The sequence below is a fragment of the Manacus candei genome, unplaced genomic scaffold (assembly GCF_025592945.1).
Source record: "Manacus candei isolate 608988 ecotype Guabito, Panama unplaced genomic scaffold, ASM2559294v1 h1tg000086l, whole genome shotgun sequence".
NCBI classification, from domain to species: domain Eukaryota; kingdom Metazoa; phylum Chordata; class Aves; order Passeriformes; family Pipridae; genus Manacus; species Manacus candei.
In genome coordinates, this window is record NW_026138134.1 from 2,413,228 (window position 1) to 2,436,481 (window position 23,254).

The window sequence follows — 23,254 nt, forward strand, 5'->3', positions numbered from 1 at the left end:
GATCGCGAAGCCTCGCGAGAACACCCGCCGTATTTCCCACTCCGGATCCCGCCCCTTCCGCTGAGAGCCAGTGGGTGGGCGGGGCGAGAGGGGGCGGGCCAATCGCCGGGGGGGCGTGGCCGGGCGCGAGGCGGCTGCGCGCGGCGCGGCGGCGTGTCCTCAATGGGGCCGCGCGCGCGGCGCCAGGTGCGTCCCGGGCGCGCGCGGCGGGGGTGGTTGCCATGGGGACGGGGCGGTTGCCATGGCGACAGCGGCCACCATGCTGTCGGAGGGGGGGTCCCATGGCCGCCGTGAGGGGACGGGGCGGCCTCGGGATGGGGGCCGGAGGAGCCCGAGGGGGCCGGGGATGAGCCCGGGGGGACTGGGGGACCTCTGACGGCGTTGGGGGCGCAGCGGCCCGGTTGTGTCTACCTCCCCGCTCCGCGCCCTCGCTCTCTATAAAAGCCCGTTTTCACGGATGTTCCCCCTCCGGGAAGGAGCCTCGGCCTCCTCCCCGCCCGCTGAGTGCTCGTGTTGTTGCTTTTCCCGCAGGTTTAGCGAGGAGGGGGCGCGGCGGAGAGGACAGGTAAGGCCTCGGGCATCCCCGGGGGTGTGAACCCCCTGCCAGCTTCCCTTCCCGGAGTCACTCCTGGAAAGCCGGCGGGCTCCCGTGGCAGCTCTGGGATACAGAGCTCTGCCGGGCTTTGCTGTGTCACTCCCTCTCCTTGCTCATGGAAGCACGTGGAGGATCACGGCGTTGAATGAAAACCTCTGGTGTATTTTAACTCGCACCCGAGGGGGCTGAACCTGGAGTTCTTGTGGCGTGGGAGGAGCAGGGCTTGTCCTCCTCGGTCCCGCTGTCCCTGCAGCCTGTGCCCTTCTGGGGTGGTTCTGATCCACCTCCAATTGCAGATCCCACGTGGAGGGACAGAGCTTGGGAATTGGCCAGGGCCAGCTCAACTTCAGGCTGAAACATAGGGGGTCTAAACCGTCTTATCCCAAAGCTGCTGGGTTGAGAAAGGAGCTCTGAATGACGCCCTCGCTGGTGGTGGTTCTGCTCAGCACTCAAAGAAGCTAAAAATAATGGATGAGCAATGGATTTGTACTTGTTTCTGTGTGGAACTGGCAGGGGCTGCTCTGCAGGAGCCCATCTTCCAGCAGAGCTGGATCACTTGGCTTCAGCTTCAATATCCAGGTGTAACTTCTCTTTTGTTGGGTGCTGAGCGTGGAGGTGGTTTCTGCAGTGACTTCCCCGTGAGGTGGTGGGGAAAATATCCCATTGATTCCCCATTTCAGTTCTGCAGGTTGAGGGCTGTGGTCGTGTTTTGTACAGTTACAGCGAGGTTTTTGTAAATGAACACCCTGTGTGAGCCTCAGCCTTGGTTTGACACGCTGTGCTCAGGTATTTGCTTTTATCTGGGATACACCTGGAGATCCTGCAGCTGGATATGTCTGTGTTATACAGGGAGTGGCTGTGCTTGGGTTCACCCAGTGCTGGTGGCTTGGCCGTGGTTTAAAGCTGATGGTTCCTCTCTGGAAGGCTTTAGGATAAAGTAAGGGATTTGTGTAGTGTGGAGGGGAAGGAGAACCCTCTTAGTGTCCCTGGTAAAGGTGATGGAGACAAGGCTGGCACAGGGGAACGGGGCAGCTGAGCCAGGAATCCATGGAGTGTGATCTTTACAGACCCTGCAACTCCCTCTAGTCCAAATAGCTGGAAGGTTTCTGACATCTGGATAAGGCTGGAGAGACGCTTCTTATCTTGTAAGTGCCCGTGGCTCCCTCTCCTCCATGGCACCTGTGTTCCCAAGGGGATCCTGTGGTACCTGGGGTGTTTTTCCCCATGGCAGTGCCAAGCTCTGAGGTAATTCCATTTAATTTTGGCTACCTCAGGTGTGTGGGCACGATCTGTCCCCCTGGGGAGCAGAGCTTCTCCCCAGGCCTGAAACCTGGAGGTTTCTGTTTCTTGGCTAAACCTTTATGGCTTGTTTTTAAGAGAAATAAGAACGTTTTTGGTTAGTAAGAGAAGTAAGAACTTTTTTCAGGCTGTATTTATAATGGATTTTTTGTTCCTTTTTGGCTCTCTGCACTAAACAGAAATGAAGGTTGAAGGTGGTTATGTCAGACAACCATTTCTTGGTGATTATAATTCTAAAAGGTATTTTTCCCTGAGTTCAAAATGACTTTTGAAGTGTCCTTATTGCTTTAGAGGCACTTAAAAACTGATTTGATGGCTCCACTCCTGCTGCTGATGGCCTGGGAATGCGTGGGGGGAGTGAGGTAGGAGTGGTGCTGAGGCAGGAGGTGGCAAACAGGGGAATGCCAGTTTACAAGCCTCGATATTTGAGACTTAGCTGATAATTCACAACCCAAAGATAATATGAACTTAAATTATATCCAGTTTAGAATGTGTTCAGTGGTGTTTAAGGAGGCAGGGGGCGAAAAACAGCTCTCTGAGGTGTTTTAATGATTTATTATTGAGCAACCTGGCCTAGTGGAAAGTATCCTCCATGGCATGGGGGTGGAACCAGATGGGCTTTAAGGTTCTATCCAACCCAAAACATTCCCTGATTCCATTGTGCAGTTTTCCAAGGTGGTCAGGAAGGAAAGGCTGCACACAGGGTGTGTCTGAGCATCTGCCAGAGTCCCTGTGCCCTGTTCTCATCATCCAGCATTGAAAGCTTGTGGTTTCCTAGAATATTGGGATGATTTCTCATGGAATCTGTGTCACCTGCTCTGCTGCTGGGGAGCAATCGCAGCACCTTGTTTGTAGGACAAACCCTCAAATCTCCCCCAAGGCTGCAAACTCCTGTGATTTTGGGGTCAGCAGCTCTCCCCCAGCGTTCCCTCTGGGCAAAAGCCTTGTGTCTCACAGAGTTTGTGCTGGACTCTTCATTACAATTGGCAAGAAAAAAAGCAGAGGAGGGTGAACAGCTCTGTCCGCTTTCGTTTCCTTTTCATAGACTTATTTGGGAGAAGCAGCTTGGGAGAGGACTGTGTGCTGGCAGACCTTTTGTGTCTTGTGTCACAGGCTGTTGAAAGAGTTCTCAGACTCCACTTCCTTTCCGTGGGCTTTGAGGCCGTTTCCCAGCGCCTGCAGGCGCATGGTGGGCTGGGAAAGCCTTCCCTCATCACCAGGGAATGAAACACTCTCCGTGGCTTTTCGGAGCCAACAGAAATCCTTTTGTCTTTTCTTCCCTCCCACTGTTTCCCAAGTGGCAAGTTTGCTGACAGGCCTTGCTGGGAAAGAGGGGGAGCGCTGCTCCGAGGTCTGGGCTCTCCGGTGAAACGCTGCAGTGCCGGGACAGATCCCACCTGGCTGTGCAAAACAGCCCCGTGATTTCATGGTAAAGGAGGTGAAGGAAGTGGATGAGACAGTGGGGCAAAGTGCAGAGACAAAACTGTGCAATTCTCAGCCCAAAGGTGACCTGAGAACGATAACAAACCCGGGATTTATCCGTCTGTGCAAAGCTGGCTCTGCAAAACCCTGCTGTCCAGGTGGTGTTGTGGATGTGTAGTGACTGTGCCTGTGGTGATTTGTCTGCCATAGGAACTGGATGGCTTCTACGGTGAGCCTGGGCAAGGAAACGTTGTTGGAAGATGGAATGCCACCTGCAAAGAAGCCCAGGTAAATTTAATTATGCTCCAGTGAATTTCTCCCAACAAGAGCTTTCTCCTTTGCCTCGCTTTGTTCTTTAAGGATTGTGACCCCTGGCGCCCGCGGCCGTTTCGCTTCCTGATCCAAGAACCACGTGCTGGCTCTGGCTGTGCCCTGGGCCTCCTGTGGAACAAAGGCCTTCCCGCCCAGGATGTACTTTTTTGGGAGTTTAACCCCCAGCCAGGGTGTGAGGTTGCCCTCAGAGCTGTGTTTTACTGTCCTGTCTGCACGCGAGGTCAGGTCAGACACGGTGGTTGTGCTCCTTCACTTGAGCTGGATGGTGGTTCCCAGGGAGTTACATAAATTAATGTGATTAAGCTGCATGTAAAGGCTGAATAATTGTGCTCTGGAGGCTCCCCATGCTAAGAAATAGGTCGTGTTACAGTTCTGTGCGTGGGGACCTGAGTGGGGCACACCCACACTCCTGTCCAAGGCTGGGACTGGGGCTGCTGTGGGCTCAGAAGTTCAGGCATGAACAAGCAGCTAATTCATCTGGGAAGTTGTCTCCCACTAATCTGACTTATTTATGAGCTCTGGAGGGCTGCAGGATAGTTCCTGTGTGGTCTCAAGGTTGTTCAGTGACCATGGAATGAGCAGAAAAGAGGCCGGGAGATTATTTTTCCCTTGCTCAGGATATCAGGGCAGAAACAAGTGTATTTGTCAGCAGGGAGTGGAATGCCTCTTTCAGAGATGTCATGCAGGACATTAAGACTTGGCTATTTGTTATTATTTTGGATTTCAGTCCCAACAGTGTTTTCATAGTAGCTCGTTAGCATGAATACTGATTTATTCCTTGTGTGTGAGGCCTGCAGTCCCCAAATTAAACCCTGTTTATCAGCACTGACAGTGGGGCCCTCCTCGAGGAAAGGGTTAACGTGTCTGTTTTCACAGGCAGGAGCTGAGGGAAAGCAAAGCTCCATCTGTGTGGTGTCGGTTTCCTCTCCCCTTCTCACTAAAGGTCACGTGCTTGCTGATAAAACCCATTCCTTCCAAGCGAGCTGCTTCCCTGGGCTGCTGCTCCAACTCTCTGGGAAGCTGCAGCCGGGCCCCTGCTGTGGAAAAGCAGCTGGACACAGGGCAAGGCAAAGGCAAGGAGCAACACATCTGCTCAGTACATGACACATGTCACATTTTAAAGCACTGTGCGGGTGTAAAGCCAGGAAAATGTGGAAGATGGGAGCAGGAGGGAGGAGAATACAGCCCTGCAGCTCTTTCATGTAACTAACTCTGTATCCATCTGAGCTTCCAAAAGATTGGCCTGGAGCATCCCGCTGACATTGCAGGTGTCTCAGGGAAGGGGTTGCTGGTGCAGTTGAGGGGGCTCAGCAAACAGGCTGGGAGGTGGGAAGGTCCCCTCCAGGGCAGAGCTGGGAGGAAGCCTTCCCTTCCTTCCTTCTGTGCTGGGATAGATGGGGCTGCTGTGTCCAGGCCTCTGTTCTGCACCTTGTTTGAACCAGGTGGTGTTCCCTCCCCGTGTGAGTCCCATCCACGCTGTGTCCTGGGATGTAGAGTGTGTGTGTCTCATTCCTTAGTGCTCACCACACCTTTCCCAGGGCCACCAGCTTTCCCTCAAGCTTCCAGGTAACTTGTATTAACAAGACCTCCCTTATTCCAAATTCTCATTGGATTAACTTTCCTTCAGAAGCATTCCAGGGCATCACTGACTTCCCCAGTAACCATCCCAGTAACAGACTGGATTTCCAAGTCTGTTGTAATTACCCTCATGCTGTGAGCATTTGTGCTGCTGATCCATGAGCTGCATGCTTTTAGGGACACCGAGCTGCTCCTCTCATCCTTTGTTTATCAGAGGGCCCTAATGGACATGTTGACTCCAAATTCAGGCAGGGGGTACCTCCTTCACCCTTGGTTTGTGTGTCCCACCACCCCAGACAGTCCTCCATCCATGGTGGTACCAGCTGTGCTCCTTTCTCCTCTTGCAGGAAGCTGTTGCCAAGCCTCAAAACCAAGAAGCCTCAGGAACTCGTTCTGGTGATTGGGACAGGAATTAGTGCTGCAGTTGCTCCCCAGGTCCCAGCACTGAAGTCTTGGAAGGGGCTGATCCAGGCCCTCTTGGATGCTGCTATTGACTTTGATCTCCTGGAAGATGAAGAAAGCAAACGGTTCCAGAAGTGTCTCCATGAAGACAAGAACTTGGTTCATGTTGCCCATGACCTTATCCAGAAGCTGTCTCCGGTCAGTTGTGCTGCAGCACTGCACAAATATTCCTTGAGTGTGGGATTTGGTTCTTGGAAATAGCCAGATTTGGTTCTCCAGCCATGGAGCCCCCATCCCCAACAATAGCTCTATGTACAAGGAGGTTGCTGTGCCAGGTTCCTGAGGCACAGCTCAGCTGTGGACACAGATTTGGGGTGTTTCACCAAGATGATCGGGGGATGGAGCCCCTCTGCTATGAGGAAAGGCTGAGAGAATTGGGATTGTTCAGCCTGGAGAAGAGAAGGCTCTGGGGTGACCTAATTGTGGCCTCCCAGTGCCTGAAGGAGCCAACAAGAAAGATGGAGAGGGACTTTTTACAAGGGCCTGGTGTGACAGGATGAGGGGGAATGGCTTCCCACTGCCAGAGGACAGGGTTAAATGGGATATTGGGAGGAAATTCTTGGCTGTGATGGTGGGGAGGCCCTGGCACAGGTTACCCAGAGAAGCTGTGGCTGCCCCATCCCTGGAAGTGTCCAAGGCCAGGTTGGACAGGGCTTGGAGCAACCTGGGCTAGTGGGAGGTGTCTCTGCCCATGGCAGAGAGTGGAATGGAACAAGATGACTTTTAAGGCCCTTTCCAGCCCAAACCATTCTGGGATTCTGTGATTGTGCTGTGGGGGAGAACCCACCTTGGTGCAGCCAGAGCTCTATGTTTGCCCTGCAAGGACCCAGAGCTTTGCAGGGTCTTGGAGAAACGTGGGTAGTTTTTCATGGGGTGTTTGGCACGAGGCGTTCAGGGCTCTGATCTCGGTCTGTCTCCCCTTCCCAGCGCACAAGCAACGTTCGCTCAACCTTTTTCAAGGACTGTTTATACGAGGTGTTTGATGACCTGGAATCTAAAATGGAAGATTCTGGGAAGCAGCTGCTTCAGTCTGTGCTTCACCTGATGGAAAACGGGGCCCTTGTGTTAACCACAAACTTCGATAACCTGCTGGAGCTGTACGCAGCGCACCAGGGGAAGCACCTCGAGTCTCTCGACCTGACTGATGAAAAGAAGGTAAAGGATGAGGGTTTCTTTTGTCAGGGCTACGCTTGGGATGCTGCAGGATGTGCCCTCACACTGCCTGAGGGGATTGAACTGATGGCAATGGTTTTAACTGGTGTCAGACAAGCTCCAGGCAGAGGCAGCTGAGCAGAGGAATGGGGAGGAACGCTCCTTTCTGGAAGGCTGTGCTTTGCTTGCTGGCTGCCATCCAGTCCTCAGGAGGAGCCCTTCAGCCTGGTATTTCTTTGATCTCTGTCCTTGAAACTTTTGGCTTGGTCTTGCTTCCACATAAGGCTGAGTTTGATGTTTCTAACTGATATGGGAAACTCTGTGGGAGACACAAAGCTGAGCTTTCTATTTTTGTCATGTGCTGCAAAGTGCTTTTGGTGACAGCACATTTGGGGCTGCAGCCTGCAGGGCCCTCTCTTGCCCTGTGCCTTCTTTCTGCAGTGGCTGAATGGCTCGTGCTCCAGCCATGCTCTCAGAGCCATAGGTGCTGACTTCACACAAATGTCCCTTCCTCCTGCCCCAGTCAGGCTGTAAAACCCTGAGCCATCTGCCCACTTCAACTTTTCATTGTGGGTTTTACTAGTGGGGAGCATCTTGTCCTTCTGTTGGCATGTTAAACGTACCCCAGGTGTGTGTGCTGTGCAGCCCTTGGTCTCTTTCCATTCTGACTCATTTCTGTGCTTCATGTTTCCTGCATGACCTCTTAATCTACATGGCTGGAAGTACTTACAGTGTTACAAATAAGCATTCTAATTACCGCAAGCTTAAACGAGCTGAGGTCTGCAGGAGTAAACTTAGAACCTGGGAAGTGGCTGTCTGAAATGGAGGTCAGCTGGTGAGCTCCCTCAGAGCCCAGAGGCCAAGAATAAAACTTTGTAGGCTTGAGAAACACACTGACTTAGGATTTATAGTTGGGTTTTTTTTCCCCTTTTTTCTGCTGGAACTGGTGTATTGATTCATTGTCTTCCCATTGCATTGTGTTGTGCAGGTGCTGGAGTGGGCACAGGAGAAGAGGAAGCTCAGTGTCCTGCACATCCACGGCGTCTACACCAACCCCAGCGGCATCGTCCTGCACCCGGCCGGGTACCAGAACGTGCTGCGCAACACCGAGGTCATGGTGAGGCCACAGGGGGTCCTGGGCCTTGTGTCACCCGGGCACAGGCTCAGCTGAGTTAGGACTGAGGGTGGAGGGAGAATTAATGCATTTGGGGAAATAAGAGGGGTGGATCCTCTAGCCTGCCAAGGTGCCAAAACACCTCCCCACGCTTGTGTTGGGGGTGACTTAACAATGGCAATGCTGCAGAGCCTCGTCAGGGATAAGGCAGGTGCTGTCTCTTGTGAGGATGAAGCTCACCTTGACCAAGAACATCTTTCCCTTTCTTAAAGCGAGAGATTCAGAAGCTCTATGAAAATAAGTCCTTCCTCTTCTTGGGCTGTGGTTGGACTGTTGATGACACCACGTTTCAGGCCCTGTTTTTAGAGGCTGTCAAGCACAAGTCAGACCTGGAGCACTTCATGCTGGTGCGGAGGGGGGATGTGGATGAGTTCAAGAAGCTCCGTGAGAACATGCTGGACAAGGGGATCAAGGTGATTTCCTACGGGGACGAATACTCCGACCTGCCCGAGTACTTCGAGCGGCTGACGAGCGAGATCGCCACGCGGGGCCGCACAGGTACGGGGGCACGGGCTGAGGGGACACCTCACAGTGTTCATAGCCCCTGTTCTCCACACTATGGAGATTCCTTAAGCCTTTTTCTTTTTTTTTTTTTTTAAAAAGCCTCCAAGCGTAGCTGTATTTGGGGTCACTTTTACGAAGTCACTGCGTTCTGACAGTTTGAGCAGCTGTGCTGCTTCCCACGCCTCCAAACTTCGCCTTTCATGTGCAGCTGTTTGTTCCCTTTCTACTGAAGGGCCATCTCAGTCTTGCTGACCTTCACACAGCTCAGCCCAAGCCAATGCTTTAACGTGCACACAGAAATCTTAAAAATGGGGAAAGTGGGTTTGCTGGCCAGAGCCTTGCTGGCAGCTGTTCTGAGGGTTAAACCGCCCCGTGGGCAGCTGGTTCTCACAGGGGCTCCCCATGGTCACCTCCACCTGCCCCTGCTCTCTCCTCTCCCCCAGGTGTGCCCAAGGAGGGGCAGCAGCTGAACGGCTCCGCAGCTGCCCATGCTGAGAGAAAAGGTAAGGAAGGCTCTCCCAAGCCAAGCCTTTGTCCTGTGTGACTCCCTGGAGTCCCAGGTGGGTTTTCAGCCTTTGCTTCCCCCCAGGATGCAGCACCTGAGCCTCAGCCCTGCCCTGAGCCATGGGGAGCTCCCAGGATGGGCCCAAGCCAGGCCAGCAGCCCCAGGGGGGCCGGAGCCCATGGAGCCAGGACCCTTCCAGCAGGGAACAGGCTGGGCAGAGCCTCCTTGGACAGACACCTGGTTTAACGTAGCTCATCGTGGTTCTGGGGGGGCTGCGAGTGCCTGCGGAGCGCGGTGCCCCCGAGGGAGCTGCAGCCTCCTCTGATTTCATACCTAGTGCTTTTATATTCTGTATTCCAATTTTCAAAAAAATGAAACTTGAGCTTTTTTTGTTGTTTTTTTTTTTTTTTTAACTGGAAGCTCTAGTTTTCTAGTCCTGTCTTTATACTGTACAGTATTTTGTATGTTGAAGTTGTATTAAAGGCCTGCTCACTGAACTTTTGGCTGGTGTGTCATTGACAGGCCCTCTCACACCTCACACTGGTGGGATTTCTTCTGCCCCCAGCCCAGGAGGAAACAGGTCCTGGCTGGAGGCAAGTTATTTATACACAGAGAACAAATTATGAAGTTTATTTTATACAAATCATGTCTCTTAGCAGACAGCATTCAATTTATTGCACTAGAGCACATCTGCAATACAGAGCTACAAGACATTGTCAGAGAGTTTTGTATTATTCAGTGTAGCACTTCCAGCCGGGATCAAGAGGCACTCAGAGGGGGGAGAAAGGGTGCAGGAAAGCAGCAAGCAGCCACCATTCTCTTCCAGTATTAATGTGGTTTGGTTTATTTCCTTTTTACTAGCAGGTACCGCTGAGGCCAGTGGGCAGGAGCCAGGCCTGCTGCCTTCCCCCTCCACACCTGGCTGCTGCAGCTCTCCAGCTCCTGCCCAAATATGTGGTGTCTGGGGACCCTGGAATCCTAGTGAGGGCAGAAATGGAGGACCTTAAGGCAATTTAGCATTTCCCCTCCAGCCCAGCACAGGCTGTTGCCATTTTTTTTTTTGGTTTATCAGCTTCAGTGGAGCTGCTGCGAGCAGCAACATTAACAGCCAGGTCTAACACTGCTCCTAAGCCAAAGTCCCTCCTGCCTCCTCCCTAAGCTGGCCTAGAAATCAAAAGCAGCTCAAAAAATGCCTTGAAACCCTCCAAAAAGCACAGCAGGCCCTGGCGCCGCCCACCCCCCGTGCAGCACGAACAATACAAAGCTCTGGATTCGGCCTCCCCGCCAGGGAGCCTGCATCACTGGGACAGAATGGAGGAACCCAGGGCAGGGCTTTTGCTGGATAAAAGGGGCTTTATCCAAGAAAAGCACCCCTCATGCTGGTGTTCCTTCATTCTGTTCTGCACTACACGGGAAGGACTAGTCGGTGACGGGGTAAAGCATGTTCTTCTGGGACATCTGCACACAGCGGTTTGGTGGCTCAGGCCTTCATGAGCGCGGCGACCACGGCCTTGGCGTTAAGGCTGCGCAGATCACAGTAGGTTTGTCCGGTACCAACGAACACGATGGGCTTGCTCGTGATGTAGGTCATGGAGATGGCGGCACCGACCTGCCGGGGACAAGCGTGCAGCACCTGAAACCCGGCACTTCCCCCTCGGGGAGCTCATCAAACACTCGTCCCCCACATGGTGAAACCACGCTGCTAAATTTGGGTCAAAAGCAAGAGGGAAGTGCAGGAGCATCCCGTGTTCGACCATTCCCGCCTCTCCCCTCCAGGCACCATCCAGCAGCTCTGTGCAGAGCCGCCTCAGCAGCCTCCTTACCTTGTCGTCGATGGTATCAAACTTGGTGAGGACGATCCCGTCAATGAGCCGCGGCGTCTGGGCCATGGAGTGATCAGCCAGAGCCTTGTTGAACTTGACCTGAGGGAGAAGGAGGATCCAAGAAATGCAGTTGTGGTGCTACCACAGTAGAGCCTACAGAAACAGGGTTTTTCCTGCATCTCTCAGGAACGAAACGCTCCAGGTGCTCACCAGCTGATCCACAGCCTCGTTCCCCACCAGCGCCTCCCCGACAAACAGGACCAGGTCGGGCGCGTTGACAGCGATGAGCTTGGCCAGCGCGGTCATGAGGGGCGCGTTGTCCTGCATGCGGCCGGCCGTGTCCACCAGCACCACGTCAAAGCCCTGGTTCCGCGCTGGGGGGACGGGGCAGGGCCATGAAGGATGGGGGGGCGGCCCGAGGGACGGCGGCTCCCCCCGCGCCGCACCTACCGTAGGAAATGGCCTCCATGGCAATGCCCGCGGCGTCCTTGCCGTAGCCCTTCTCATAGAGCTGCACCATGGTGCGCCCGCCGTGGCTCTCCGGGGGGTGCAGCGCGTTGAGGCGCCGGGTGTGGGTGCGGAGCTGCTCCACGGCGCCCGCGCGGAAGGTGTCGCAGGCGGCGATGAGGACGCTGAAGCCGTTCTCGATGAGCCAGAACGAGATCTGCGGGTGGCAGCAAATCAAACGCGTTGGCAGCCACAGCCTGACCCCATCACGCCTCTCCCATGTCCAGGAGGGTCCTGCCCTACCTTGGCCAGGTTGGTGGACTTCCCGACGCCGTTGACGCCGCAGAAGGTGACGACGTAGGGGCGGCGGTGGCGCTGGGCGTCCATGACATCGCGCAGCATGTCCACGCGGCGCTGGGGCTGCAGGATCTGCACCAGGGCCTCCTGCAGCGCCTGCTTCACTGTCGAGGTCACCGCTGGGGAGAGGGGGGGGATGGAAAGAGGACCAGTCATGCCTGGGGAACGCTCCCGAGCTCCAGATCACACACAGGAGGCCGCACAGACACTTACTGGTGAACGTTCCCATCACCTTCCCCTCCAGCTTCTTGGCCACGGACTCGCAGAGCTGCACGGCGATCTCGGCTGCCACGTTTTTAGCTTTGAGAGAGAGAGAGTGGGGAGTCAGCACTGCCAAGGATCCACGTGCCAGACATCAGCATCAACAGAAGCATGGAGCCAGTGCTCAGGATCCCCACCGGACCTGACCACTGCCCCCCTTGTGCTGGACTGTCAAGAGGTGAGACAGAAACCCACTACAGTTCCTGTGGGCAGGAACATCCCAAACCATCGGTGTCACCCACAGCGGGGCCCACCCAAAAGAGCACGAGGAACCAGGTCACTGCAAATCCAGACGTACCGATCAAGTGATCCTTCATCTTCTCCAGCACGGGGTCCATGTCCTCTCTCGTCAAGCTCTTGGAGCCCACCAGCCCCTTCAGCATGCCAAACATGCCCCCCAGGCCACCCTTCTTCGCACTGCAGAGAAGCAGAGGAGGTACCTTGAGATTTGAGAGCAAGTTGCAAGCGGACAAACACACCGGTTTGCCCTTCCTGCATTACTGGTTAGACTGGAGGAGGAGTCACAGGAGAGAAATCAAGCCCCATGTGACAAGCAGGGGCTGTGGGAGCCTCTACCTGGGTTTCGAAGTGTTCTGGACAACCTTCTCCTCCTCGGCTTCGTCCTCACTCTCATACTCCAGGTCGTAGAGGCGCCCGGGCTCCCGATTCTTGTCCCCCAGGGCCTGTGAGGGCGAGAAGTGGCTTTAGGGGCTGAGTGCCAAGATCTCTGTTTGATCCCTTCTCATCCAGCCGTGGAGACCAGGCTGGGTTCACAATGCCCAACTGAGCCCAGAACAACGTGGACTGCCCCGACTTTCCCTCACCATGTCGGGGTCGAACTCCTCCACGGGACAGGCCTCGGCGCTGCCGTTGGTAGCGGAGTTACTGTAATCGAGTACTTTGGCATTAGAGTTCCCCAGATCCCACACCCGGGGCTTCTTCCCCTTCTCCTTCTGTGCGTCAGGCTTGGGAGATCTGAGGAAACAAAAGAGCAGGACACGCCTTGTGTTCGGGGCAGGGGAGCAGAGCCGTCGCCTCCTCAGAAGGTGTGAAAAATAAAAGCCTGCATTACCCCAAAAGACAGAAATTAAGGCTAAACTTGGCTGATTTGGTCCCCAGAGTTCATATTTCTGAACTTTAACCCTGTATGGCATCGGTTCCCCTCAAGCCAGGCATTGATGCATCGCTGCTGTCTGCTCACTAAAGACAGGTCTGGACCTCTCCCAGGCACATGCTGGGTTTCTGGGTCTCTCCCAAGCTCTAGTTCCCCTTCAGAACCCCCAGCTGCCCTCTCCCAGTCTTCCCAGCAAGGAGAGAAATAAGGAAAAGGGAAATAAGATCCAGGAAGGCGAGGTCTGACTTCCAGGGGTCACCAAAAGGAGAGACTCAGCCACGGTCTGGTTCAAAGCACAGGCAGACTGACAGCGCTCTCATCACGCACTTGGACTTCTCCCCGGCTTTCATGTGTCTCCTGAAGAATTCCTCCCGGTTCTTCTGCAGGATTTCATCCTTGGTCAGCTCCTCCTTGTCCCCTGCTGCCGAGGGCTGTTTGTCACCCCCGGATGCTTTACTGGGTGCTGCAGCAGCTTCAGTTCCTGATGGGAAGAGCCCCCACACGAGCTTAGACCAGCTCCAAGTGGGCTGGGAAAGCACAGGCTCAACACAGAGCTCTGGAATATTCCCCCCTCCCACCCCCCCCAGTTTATCTTCCCCATGAACTCACCCTCTTTTTTGGAACCTTTGTTCTTCTTGTTCTTGACCTTCTCCTTTGGTTTCTCCCCCCGGGTTTCAATCATACACTTGACAGTCTTCTGGGATTTCAGAGACTGCTCAAACGTCTTCATTACCGTGGGAGCTCGGACTCTGCTGCTCTCCTCTGCATCCCTGTGGGAAGGTGACCCATTAGCCTGGATTCCAGCTCTTTTTCCCCCTCCCAACTCTGCTCAAAACAGAAATTTAACACAAAAACCAGGCTGTGGTACCGGAGGAGGCGCATGAAGTCATCTTTAAAATCAAAGGTGCCATTTAGGAGGCCCAGGGCCCCTTTCTGCTGGAACTCGTTGCGGTACTTGTCTCTGAACTCCTTGTGGACATCGTCTATCAACTTGTCCACGTAGGTTAGAGTCAGGATCTTCTGGAAACCCACCTGCCAAGGGGCACAGCCAACAGACACTGCACTCCCAGCTCATTTAACAGCAGCAAGGGAGCAAAAACCTCTCTGTTTAACTCAGAGTAGGCAAGCTCCAGGCTGCGCTTTCTGCTCCGCTTTCCCAAGCCTTTAAAATGCCCCCAAAAAGGTAAAAACCAGCCCAAAGGCAGCACCAACACACACAGGCTGTCTTGTGGCAACAAAGACACGTAGCACAAGGGCAGAGAACCTTTTGTTTATCTCTAAGTCCACAGGGAAGCTTTTGTGGATTTATGGAGATAAGGAGCGGGGAGACTGAAAGGGAGAGCGTTAAATGCTCTGTAAAGAGAAGGGGGCAACACATTTCTGGGGTTATTTTTAAATAGCTCTGGAAAAAGTGAAGTTTCATGAGGCTGCAGGTTCTATTTGAGGTTTGGTTAGTTTTAATCCTGTTGCAGACGATTAAAATAAGCTACTCCCACAGCGGTGAAGGGCTGGGAACACCCGTGCCCACCCTCCATGGGGAGCCTGGCTGTGCTGGGGGCACTGCTCAGCCCCTCTGAGACCCTCCCACAGCCAGGAATGGCAAGACCCTCACCATACCCCCCAAAATCCCAGAGCCAGAGGAGCCAACCAGTCTGGGAGCCGAGGTCCAGCCCCAGGCAGTGGGAACAGCTGTTTGCCCAAACCACAACACACTGGGAATTCTCCCCTCTCTGTTCTGGGACAATCCCCCTCCCTCAGGTCTTGGAGCACCCCAAGAGGCTGGAGGAACTCCCCTGCCATGTTGGGGGTGCCTGAGGGAGGGTCTCTTACCACAAACACCAGCTCAAACTGGTTGTCCAGTTTGTACTTGAGCGTGAGGGCCTCATGGGTGAAGGAGTTGTTGCCTCCTCGCTCCTGGGGGAGAGGAGCTGTCAGAATGGGGGTGCCAGAAGCATGGAGACCCCCCCTCATTATCCCTGCCACCCCCCCTCCTCAAAAGTGGTCCACAGCATCCCTTACAGGTGATCCCACAGCCCCCTGGGCAGGTGGCCCCATCCTTCCCCCTCAACTGGCTGATGCCACCGACCCCCAGAGGTGATTGTGCCCATGTCCCCCTCCAGACAGGTGGTCCCACCTGTTCCTCCCTCAGTCCAACAGGTAGGTGGTCCCAGTCCCTGCCCCCTCTTCCCCCCTCACCAGTTTTGTGGGCTCACCTGAACCCCCTCTCCCCACTTAGGTGGTCTCCCCAAATCACCCTCCCCAATTATGTGCTCTCACTCCTCCCCCTGCCCCAGGTGGGTGGTCCCAGTTCCCTCCCCCACAACCAAGTACACGTTCTCTTATTCTCCCTCTTCCCAGATGGTCCCAACCCCATCACCCTCTCCATAGGTGATCCCACCCCCCCCATCAGACCACTGGTCTCACCCATTCCCCCCCCAATTAGGTGGTCCCAGTCCCTGTCCACTCCCCCCCTCCCAGCTGTGTGGGCTCCTCTGGCCCTCTCCCCCCCAATTAGGTGGTCCCACCTCATCACCGTCCCCAGTGAGGTGGTCCCAACACTCCCTCCCTGGTACATTGTCACCTTCTCTCCCTCCCCAAGTGGCTGGTCCCAGTTCCCCCCCAGCAACCAGGTACATGGTCCCTCTTATTCTTCTCCACGGGTGGTCCTGCCCCATCACCCTCCCCAGTTAGGTGGTCCCACCCGTCCCCCTCCCCAATTAGGTGGTCCCACTCAATCGTCCTCCTCAATTAGGTGGTCCCAGTCCCTGTCCCCTCCTCCCCCCGCCAGCTGTGTGGGCTCACCTGACCCCCCTCCCCTCCCCAGGCAGGTGGTCCCCTCCAACCACCGTCCCCAAAAGTGGTCCCACCCCTCCCCCGCCCCAGGTGGGTGGTCCCAGTCCCCCCCCCCAACCAGGTACACGGTCTCCCTTATTCTCCCTCTACCTCACATGCTCCCAACCCCATCACCCTCCCCACAGCTGATCCCACCCCTCCCTCCAGACCCGTAGTCTCGCCCATTTCCCCCCCTCCTCAAACAGGCAGGTGGTCTCGCCCACTCCCCCCCCTCCGCTGCCACCCGCGCTGTTACCCCCCGACCCCGGGACCTGCAGGAGCACGGAGCGGATGAGCGCGTTGACGGGGGCGGTGGCGGCGGGCCCGCGCACGCCCTGGAAGCACCAGAGGACGAGGCCGCCCTTGCTGAAGATGGTGAAGAAGTCGAGCATGGCGGCGCCGGGCCCGGCCGGGCGCACACGTCGCTCTGCCCCGCCCTTCCGCCGGAAGCCACGCCCCCTTAGCCCTGCGCGCGCGGGGCCAAGAGGGGCGTGGCCGCGTGGAAAGGGGGCGGGGCCATGTCGCAGGTTTGGCACCGAGCCTGCTTTGCCAGGCGAAGCTGTGTGTTAGTCTTACTGCTCCAGCTGGAACCGGCCTTCCGCGGACAGCTGGATTACTGGAATTAAATCCGAGAAAGCGCGCGGGGGCCGAGGGGGGCGTGGCTACAAGGAGGCTGGGGGCGTGGCTAAGGGGAAAGAGGGCGTGGTTTCGGTCGAAAAGGGGCGTGTTTGCGGCGGAAAGGGGCGTGGCCATGCTGCGGTGCGGGCGCGTGTTGGGGCAAAGGGCGGCGGGGGGGACGAGACCCCCATGGGGGGGACACGGGGGGACCCCCCGACAGGAGGGGGGTCCGAGCAGAGCCCTCCGCACTGCGGCACCGCGCGGCGCCGACTTCTTCCGCGGTGAGGGACGGGGAGGGCAACGGGGGGGAAAGGGGAAGCGGGGATTGAGGGCTGGGGTCCGCAGCGGGGATTGGGGGGGGGGAGGTTCGGGGGAAGTGGAGGGGTGTGTTGGGATCGCTGGGAATGGGGAGGGGGTGAAAGGAATGCGGAGTTCCAGGGAATGCGGGGCTCCCGGAGTGTAGGAGGTCACTGGGAATGAGGGGCTCGCTGGGGGGGATGGAAGGGTTATGGGGGTATATGGGGTGGTCCTGGGGGGAATGGAGAGGGAGTCGGGGTGTATTGGGGTCGCTGGGAATGGGCAGGGCGTGAAAGGGATGGAGAGTCCCGGGGAATGGGGGGCTTGCTGAGAACGGGGGGGTTTTCTGGGAATTGAGGGTCACTGGAAGTAGGGAGGTCGCTGGGGTGGTTGTGGGGGGGTCTCTGGGGGAATGGAGGGGAGGTCGGGGTAAGAATGGGGAGGGGATCAAAGGAATGCGGAGTTCAGGGAATGTGGGGGTCCCGGGGAATAGGAGATCACTGGGAATGGGGGGCTCGCTGGGAATGGGGGCTCACTGGGGTGATTATGAGGGTCTATGGGGAGGTGGTGGTCCCGGGGGGAGTGGAGGGTTTATGGAGTTATATGGAGGGTCCTGGAGGGAATGGAGGGAGGATTGGGGTGTGTTGGGATCCCTGAGAATGGGGTGGGGGGAAGATCAAATGGATGGAGGGTCCCAGGGAATGGGGAGGTCACTGGGATTGGGGGATCGCTGGGGTATGTGGGGTATACAAGGGTATATGGTGGGACCTTGGGGAGAATGGAGGAAGGGTCGGGGTGTGGGATCTCTGGGAATGGGGAAGAGGTCAAAGGAATGCAGGGAATGGGGGGTCCCAGGCAATAGGGGGGTCCAGGGGATGCAGAGGGAACTGTGGTGGTCTCAGGGTGTGAAGAGGATACTAGGGGCTCTGAAAGGGAACTGAAATGGTCCCATGGGATGCAGAGGGAACTGTGGTGGTGCCATGGGATGCAGAGGGTACTGGGTTGGTCCCAGATGGTACTGGGGTGGTCCCCTGGGATGCAGAGGGAATTGGGGTGGTCCCATGGGATGCAGAGGGTACTGGGGGCTCTGAGAGGGAACTGAGGTGGTCCCAGGGGATGCAGAGGGTATTGGGGTGGTCCCAGATGGTACTGGGGTGGTCCCAGGGGGTGCAGAGGGTCCTGGGGTGCCCGGAGGGGCTGCCAGCTGTGCCCCCCAGGCCTGGCAGCCCCCCATGTCTCAGCAGAGCTGGGGCAGACCCTGTGGCGCATGGGGCAGACCCTGAGGGACCAGGTGCCAGCAGCAGGGAGCGCCTGGGGGGGCTGGCTGCCCCCAGGGATCCACCCCGACCCCCGGCCCCCCGACGAGGCCGATGTGGTGGTGGTGGGGGGCGGCGTGGTGGGCTGGTCCGTGGCCTACTGGCTGAAGGTGCTGGAGGGCAGTTTCCGGCGGCACGGGATGAAGGTGCTGGTGGTGGAGCGGGACCCCACGGTGAGACACCCCCTCCCGGGGCAGGGTGTGACCCCCCCTGAGCCCCTGTTAATTACTGGGGGGGGTCCTCCCTGTCAGTATTCCAGAGCCTCCACGGTGCTGTCGGTGGGGGGGATCCGGCAGCAGTTTTCCCTCCCGGAGAACATCCAGATGTCCCGGTTCTCTGCCAGCTTCCTGCGTGACATCAATGTGTGTGGGGCTGGTGGTGTGAGTGGAGGGGGTGGTTTGGGGGGTCCCAGCCTTGCTCACCAGGGTCCTCTCCTCTCCTCACAGGAGCACCTCGGGGTTCCCAACGAGCCCCCCATCGACATCCAGTTCCAGCCCTCGGGATACCTGTTCCTGGCCTCCCCAGAGGATGCTGCCAAGCTGGAGGCCACTGTCCAGCTCCAGAGGTGGGGGACACACACAGCCCCCACACACAGGGGGGGATTTTGGGGAAGGTGGAGGTCATCCTGACCCCCCCTCCACCTGCTGGCTGTTCCCAGGGGTGAAGGGGCGCAGGTAGCCCTGCTGTCCCCCACCCAGCTGAAGGAGAAATTCCCCTGGATAAACACAGAGGACGTGGCCGTGGCATCCTATGGTATGTGGGTGTGAGGACCCCCCCTTAACACCCATCCTTAACCCCATAACCACCCTATATCCCCACCCTGCTGAATGCTTCCTGCATTTCTGGCTTTATTTATGGAAGGGGAGGTCCAGCCCCCCCCCAACTGCATTTTTAGGGGGGAGTCACACCACAGTGCCCCCTCCCTCTACCTGTGTCCCCCCAGGCCTGGAGGATGAAGGCTGGTTCGACCCCTGGACCCTCCTCAACGCTTTCCGGCGCAAAGCCACGTCCCTGGGGGTCCACAACTGCCACGGGGAGGTGCGAGGTGAGGAATGGTGGGGGCGGGCACTGGACCCCACTGGGACCTCCACTGGGGACCACCACCCCCAGGAACCCCCACCTTAACCCAAAACCCTCCAGCTTTTGTCACCACAGCCAACGACCCAACATCGTCAGCAGCGGAGTCCGCGCGCATTAAATACGTGCACGTGAGTGTCTGTGTGTGTGTGTGTGTCTGTCTGTCTGTCTGTCTGTCTGTCTATGTCTGTGTGTCTATGTGTGTCTATGTCTGTGTGTCTGTGTGTGTGTGTGAACTCCCCAAAACTCGTGAGTCCTCCAGGAATGTCCATGACAACCCCCCTGCCCCATCTCCATGTGGGGTCTGTACAGGTTGAGCACGTTTTCTTTCTAATTCACAAGGACCCCCCCCCCGAACTTTGCCAGAGTTAAAGACCCTCTTATTGTGAATGAAGGCCTGAAACCAGCCAGAAAGGCCTTGGATGAAGCAAAGTGTGGATCTTGATTCTGTGCACAGGCTGCACTGGGGGCATTATTGGGGCTACCCAAGTCATGGCAGCTGCCCAGGAAGAAGGAAGATCACGTGTGCTGTTTGGAGGGGTTATTCAGGGTGGCAGTCACTGCTGGGATGTCTGCTCTCACTCCCAGCCTTTTCTGAGAAATACTGAGGCAGCTGAAATGTTTATCTGGTTGTGTGTGGTATACGTAGGTTTTATGAAATGAGAAGAGAGCTCACACAATTCCTGCAGTGGCAGGAACTCTGTCCAAAGCAGGCCTGTGCTGTATCAGGTGGCTGGAGGGCCGATGATCCATGACTCTTCACAAGTATTTCAGTTATCCCTGGGAATTCCTGCAACAGGAGACCCAGAAGGTGAACCTTGGCCACCTGGACAAAGACCTCAAGCCCAAACTACTACAAAAGTAGTTCTGCTCTTGGCCCTGCATGTGATCCTGGAACAAAACACTCCAACTCTGTGCCCACTCCTCACAGATCTACATGCCAGACAGCCTGGAGTACCAGCCTGTCGCCTGCTCCATCGTGGTCAACGCTGCAGGCGCCTGGGCTGGGAAGCTGCTGGAGGCTGACGGGCTCCCCAGGAAGCTGTGCCAGCCCCCCCTGCCCATCCAGCCCAGGAAGAGGTATCTGGGGGGCTCATGGTGGGGGGGCACAGCCTGGCAGTGCACCCTCTGTGGTGGGTCAGAGTGGGGGCACATCCCAGCACCTCTCCTTTTTCCAGGGAGAGTGAACCCCTTGGTGCTATTTTGGGGGGGGCACCTCAGCACCCACCACCCCTCTGTCATGGGGGGGACTCCTCAGGGTTTTTTGGGGGGGCAAGGAGGGTCATCCTGGCACCCAGCACCCCTCCATCTTCAAGGGAGTGGAGGGATGGACCCCCTTGGTGCTTTATTTTTGGGGTGGGGGGCTTGCATCCCACCATCCTCCAAACTCAGGGAGGGAGGGTGAACTCCCTTAGTCTTTTTTTTTGGAAAGGTGGTGTTGCATCTTGGGGGTCCCATTGTCCCTCCAGTGCCCCCAGCCCCAGTACTCCCATTATCCCTCTCATACTCCCAGTCCCAGTGTCCCCATTATCTCCCCAGTATCACCTGTTGCCCTCCCCACTGACCCCAGCCTCAGTGTCCCCAGGATCCCCCCAGTATCCCCAGTGCCACCAGTATGTCCCCAGTGCCACCAGTATGTCCCCAGTGTCCCCATTATCCCCCCAGTGCCCCCAGTCCCAGTGTCCCCATTATCCCTTCAGTGCCCCAAGTCCCAGTGTCCCCATTATCCCCCCAGTATTCCCATTATCCTCTCAGTATCCCTCCACTGCTCCCATTATCCCTCCACTGCTCCCATTATCCCTCCACTGCCCCCAGTCCCAGTGTCCCCATTATCCCCCCAGTCCCAGTGTCCCCATTATCCCCCAGTGCCCCCAGTCCCAGTGTCCCCATTATCCCCCCAGTGCCCCCAGTGCCAGTGTCCCCATTATCCCCCAGTGCCCCCACTCCCAGCCCCTCCATTGTCTCCAAGAGCAACATGACCCCTCAATGTTATTTTTTGGGGCGTCCCCACATCCCACCCCTAAGATGGGGGGCAGGGGCAGCACCCCTCACCCTATTTTTTGGGGGGTTCCCCAGGTACGTGTTCTGCTGGCACTGCCCAGATGGCCCTGGGCTCTCCTGCCCCTTCCTCGTGGACACCTCGGGCGCTTATTTCCGTCGGGAAGGGATCGCTGGGAACTACCTGGGCGGGATGAGCCCCCCCGAGGTGAGCCCAGAGGGGTCCCCCAGGTCATTCACCCCCCTGTTCTTTATCAAACCCTATGATGAAGGTCCCCCCAAAATGCCAGGCAGCAGAAGGATTCCAGGAACGTTTATTCCCTGGGCTTACAAGGGAAAATTCCTAACAGTGCCTGAGAAAGACATGCCCCTCTGGTTTTCCTTGGCTTTTATCATCGCTGCCTGATGATGAACATCTGTGAGGGTTTATCTCTGCTCAAACCAGAGGGAGAGAGCCTGGAAGCTTCCTCTGGAATGCAGGAGTTAAAAAAAACCATCCAACTATCTTTGAGGAAGGTGCTTCTCCTTGGGCAGGAACCAAGCTCCATCCTCCTGGCTATATATCTTCCTCCAGGGGTATCTGTAGGAGTCAGGTTTCAGGAAAGGGTGTAACTTTTGGTTTTCTATAACAAAAAAAAAAAGGGGGAGGGGGGAAGACAGCAGGTAAGACATGATCTGGGTTTGTTGAGCCTTACATTCTTCGTGTTGATTCCTTTTCAGATTTTCAAAACAGGTACAGTTGCCAGATTGAAAAACATACAACCAATAACCACTGCAAAACCCCAAACTACATGATTTAAATAGGGACATAATAAAAACACCCTTTCCTGAGACCTGACTCCTACAGGTATCTATAATTAAAGCCGCCCCAATCCATGTTTCCCAGGAGGAAGAGCCGGACCCCAGCGACCTCTCGGTGGACCACGACTACTTCCAGGAGCAGCTGTGGCCCCGGCTGGCCCGGAGGGTGCCGTCCTTCGAGTCCCTGCGGGTGCGGGGGTCCTGGGCCGGCTACTACGACTACAACACCTTCGACCACAACGGGGTGCTGGGCCCGCACCCCCGGCTGGAGAACATGTTCCTGGCCGCGGGCTTCAGCGGGCACGGCCTCCAGCACTCGCCCGCCGCCGGCAGGGCCGTGGCCGAGCTGGTGGTCCGGGGCCGCTTCGAGAGCCTGGACCTGCGGCGCCTGGGCTGGGCCCGGCTGGAGGACGGGGAGCCCCTGCGGGAGGCCGGCGTGGTCTGATGGGGGCGGGGAGGGGGGGCACCGAGGGGCGGCCCTGGCACCCCCTCCCCCGGCTGGATGAGTGTCCTGTAGGAATAAAAGCGGCAGGTGATCAGTTAATGGGGTCGTGCTGCCTCCACCAGCACTGCCAGTATCCTCAGTTGCAGTGTCCCCATTATGCCCCCCCCAGCTTCAGTGTCCACATTGCCCCCAGTATCCCCACTATGTTCCCATATCCCCCAGTCTCAGTGTCCCCAGTATCCCCCCAGTGTCTTTATTATGTTCCCATACCCCCAGTCCCAATGTCTCCAGTATCCTCCCAGTATCCCCCATTCCCCACAGTATCCCCATGTTCCCATACCCGAGTCTCAGTGTCCCCAGTATCCCCATTATGTTCCCATACGCCCAGTGCAATGTTCCTGGTATCCTCCCAGTGTCCCCACTACCCCATTCCCCCCAGTATCCCTGCTATGTTCCCATACTCCCAGTCCCATGTCCCTATTATGTTCCCATACCCTCAGTCCCAGTGTCTCCAGTATCCCCCAGAGCCCCTAGCCCCAGTTATCCCTATTATCTCCCCAGTTATCCTCATCATCCCCCAGCCCCAGTTATCCCTGTTATCCCCCCACTATCCCCTTTATCTCCCCATTATCCCCCACCATTCCCAGTATTCCTCAGCCCCAGTTATCCCCATTATCCTCCCAGTTATCCCCAGTATCCTCATTATTCCCCCAGTATCCTCCAGCCCCAGTAATCCCCATTATCCCCCACTATTCCCAGTATCCCCCATCCCCAGTTATCCCCGTTATCCCCCACTATTCCCAGTATCCCCCGGCCCCAGTCATCCCCATTATCCCCCACTATT

At 56.6% G+C, this 23,254-nt stretch overlaps 3 protein-coding genes across 5 annotated transcripts; 2 read left to right on the plus strand and 1 right to left on the minus strand.

Moving 5' to 3' along the window:
• The first annotated feature begins 125 nt into the window (after nt 1–125).
• Nucleotides 126–9,290, plus strand: FAM118B (family with sequence similarity 118 member B). Of its 2 annotated transcripts, XM_051812466.1 has the most exons (9): nt 126–186; nt 532–565; nt 3,527–3,604; nt 5,575–5,827; nt 6,617–6,844; nt 7,830–7,958; nt 8,228–8,513; nt 8,963–9,022; nt 9,109–9,290. In XM_051812466.1, the coding sequence occupies exons 3-9, from the start codon at nt 3,534–3,536 to the stop codon at nt 9,120–9,122; spliced, it is 1,041 nt and encodes a 346-aa protein (XP_051668426.1). In that variant the 5' UTR covers nt 126–186; nt 532–565; nt 3,527–3,533; the 3' UTR covers nt 9,123–9,290. The 2 variants fall into 2 exon arrangements, with proteins under 2 accessions (XP_051668426.1, XP_051668427.1); XM_051812467.1 differs by lacking the exon at nt 126–186 and having other exon boundaries at nt 308–565; nt 8,309–8,513.
• Nucleotides 9,291–9,639: 349 nt separating this feature from the next.
• On the minus strand, nt 9,640–16,303 carry SRPRA (SRP receptor subunit alpha). The gene is made up of 14 exons (XM_051812437.1): nt 16,131–16,303; nt 14,857–14,940; nt 13,895–14,058; nt 13,636–13,796; nt 13,354–13,507; nt 12,737–12,887; nt 12,489–12,595; nt 12,211–12,329; nt 11,865–11,951; nt 11,598–11,770; nt 11,298–11,511; nt 11,058–11,221; nt 10,848–10,946; nt 9,640–10,633 (listed from the first exon to the last, which is right to left on the minus strand). The coding sequence occupies exons 1-14, from the start codon at nt 16,248–16,250 to the stop codon at nt 10,505–10,507; spliced, it is 1,926 nt and encodes a 641-aa protein (XP_051668397.1). The 5' UTR covers nt 16,251–16,303; the 3' UTR covers nt 9,640–10,504.
• Nucleotides 16,304–16,357: 54 nt separating this feature from the next.
• On the plus strand, nt 16,358–22,509 carry FOXRED1 (FAD dependent oxidoreductase domain containing 1). 2 transcript variants are annotated; one of them, XM_051812443.1, is made up of 10 exons: nt 16,358–16,385; nt 18,018–18,262; nt 18,341–18,451; nt 18,536–18,654; nt 18,748–18,842; nt 19,033–19,134; nt 19,230–19,297; nt 20,098–20,246; nt 21,243–21,372; nt 22,051–22,509. In XM_051812443.1, the coding sequence occupies exons 2-10, from the start codon at nt 18,041–18,043 to the stop codon at nt 22,408–22,410; spliced, it is 1,356 nt and encodes a 451-aa protein (XP_051668403.1). In that variant the 5' UTR covers nt 16,358–16,385; nt 18,018–18,040; the 3' UTR covers nt 22,411–22,509. The 2 variants fall into 2 exon arrangements, with proteins under 2 accessions (XP_051668403.1, XP_051668402.1); XM_051812442.1 differs by lacking the exon at nt 16,358–16,385 and adding an exon at nt 16,591–16,757.
• The last annotated feature ends 745 nt before the right edge of the window (nt 22,510–23,254 follow it).

Excerpts from the sequence above, each read along its gene's own strand:
- FAM118B (XM_051812466.1), top strand. The coding sequence starts at position 3,534 with ATGGCTTCTACGGTGAGCCTGGGCAAGGAAACGTTGTTGGAAGATGGA. Across the intron at positions 5,828-6,616 it reads TTATCCAGAAGCTGTCTCCG|CGCACAAGCAACGTTCGCTC; the intron begins GTCAGTTGTGCT and ends TCCCCTTCCCAG. Across the intron at positions 6,845-7,829 it reads ACCTGACTGATGAAAAGAAG|GTGCTGGAGTGGGCACAGGA; the intron begins GTAAAGGATGAG and ends TGTGTTGTGCAG.
- SRPRA (XM_051812437.1), bottom strand. The coding sequence starts at position 16,250 with ATGCTCGACTTCTTCACCATCTTCAGCAAGGGCGGCCTCGTCCTCTGG. Across the intron at positions 11,952-12,210 it reads GATGAAGGATCACTTGATCG|CTAAAAACGTGGCAGCCGAG; the intron begins GTACGTCTGGAT and ends TCTCTCTCAAAG. Across the intron at positions 11,512-11,597 it reads AGTCCACCAACCTGGCCAAG|ATCTCGTTCTGGCTCATCGA; the intron begins GTAGGGCAGGAC and ends TGCCACCCGCAG.
- FOXRED1 (XM_051812442.1), top strand. The coding sequence starts at position 16,610 with ATGCTGCGGTGCGGGCGCGTGTTGGGGCAAAGGGCGGCGGGGGGGACG. Across the intron at positions 16,758-18,017 it reads CGGCGCCGACTTCTTCCGCG|AGCTGGGGCAGACCCTGTGG; the intron begins GTGAGGGACGGG and ends ATGTCTCAGCAG. Across the intron at positions 19,298-20,097 it reads CGCGCATTAAATACGTGCAC|ATCTACATGCCAGACAGCCT; the intron begins GTGAGTGTCTGT and ends CACTCCTCACAG.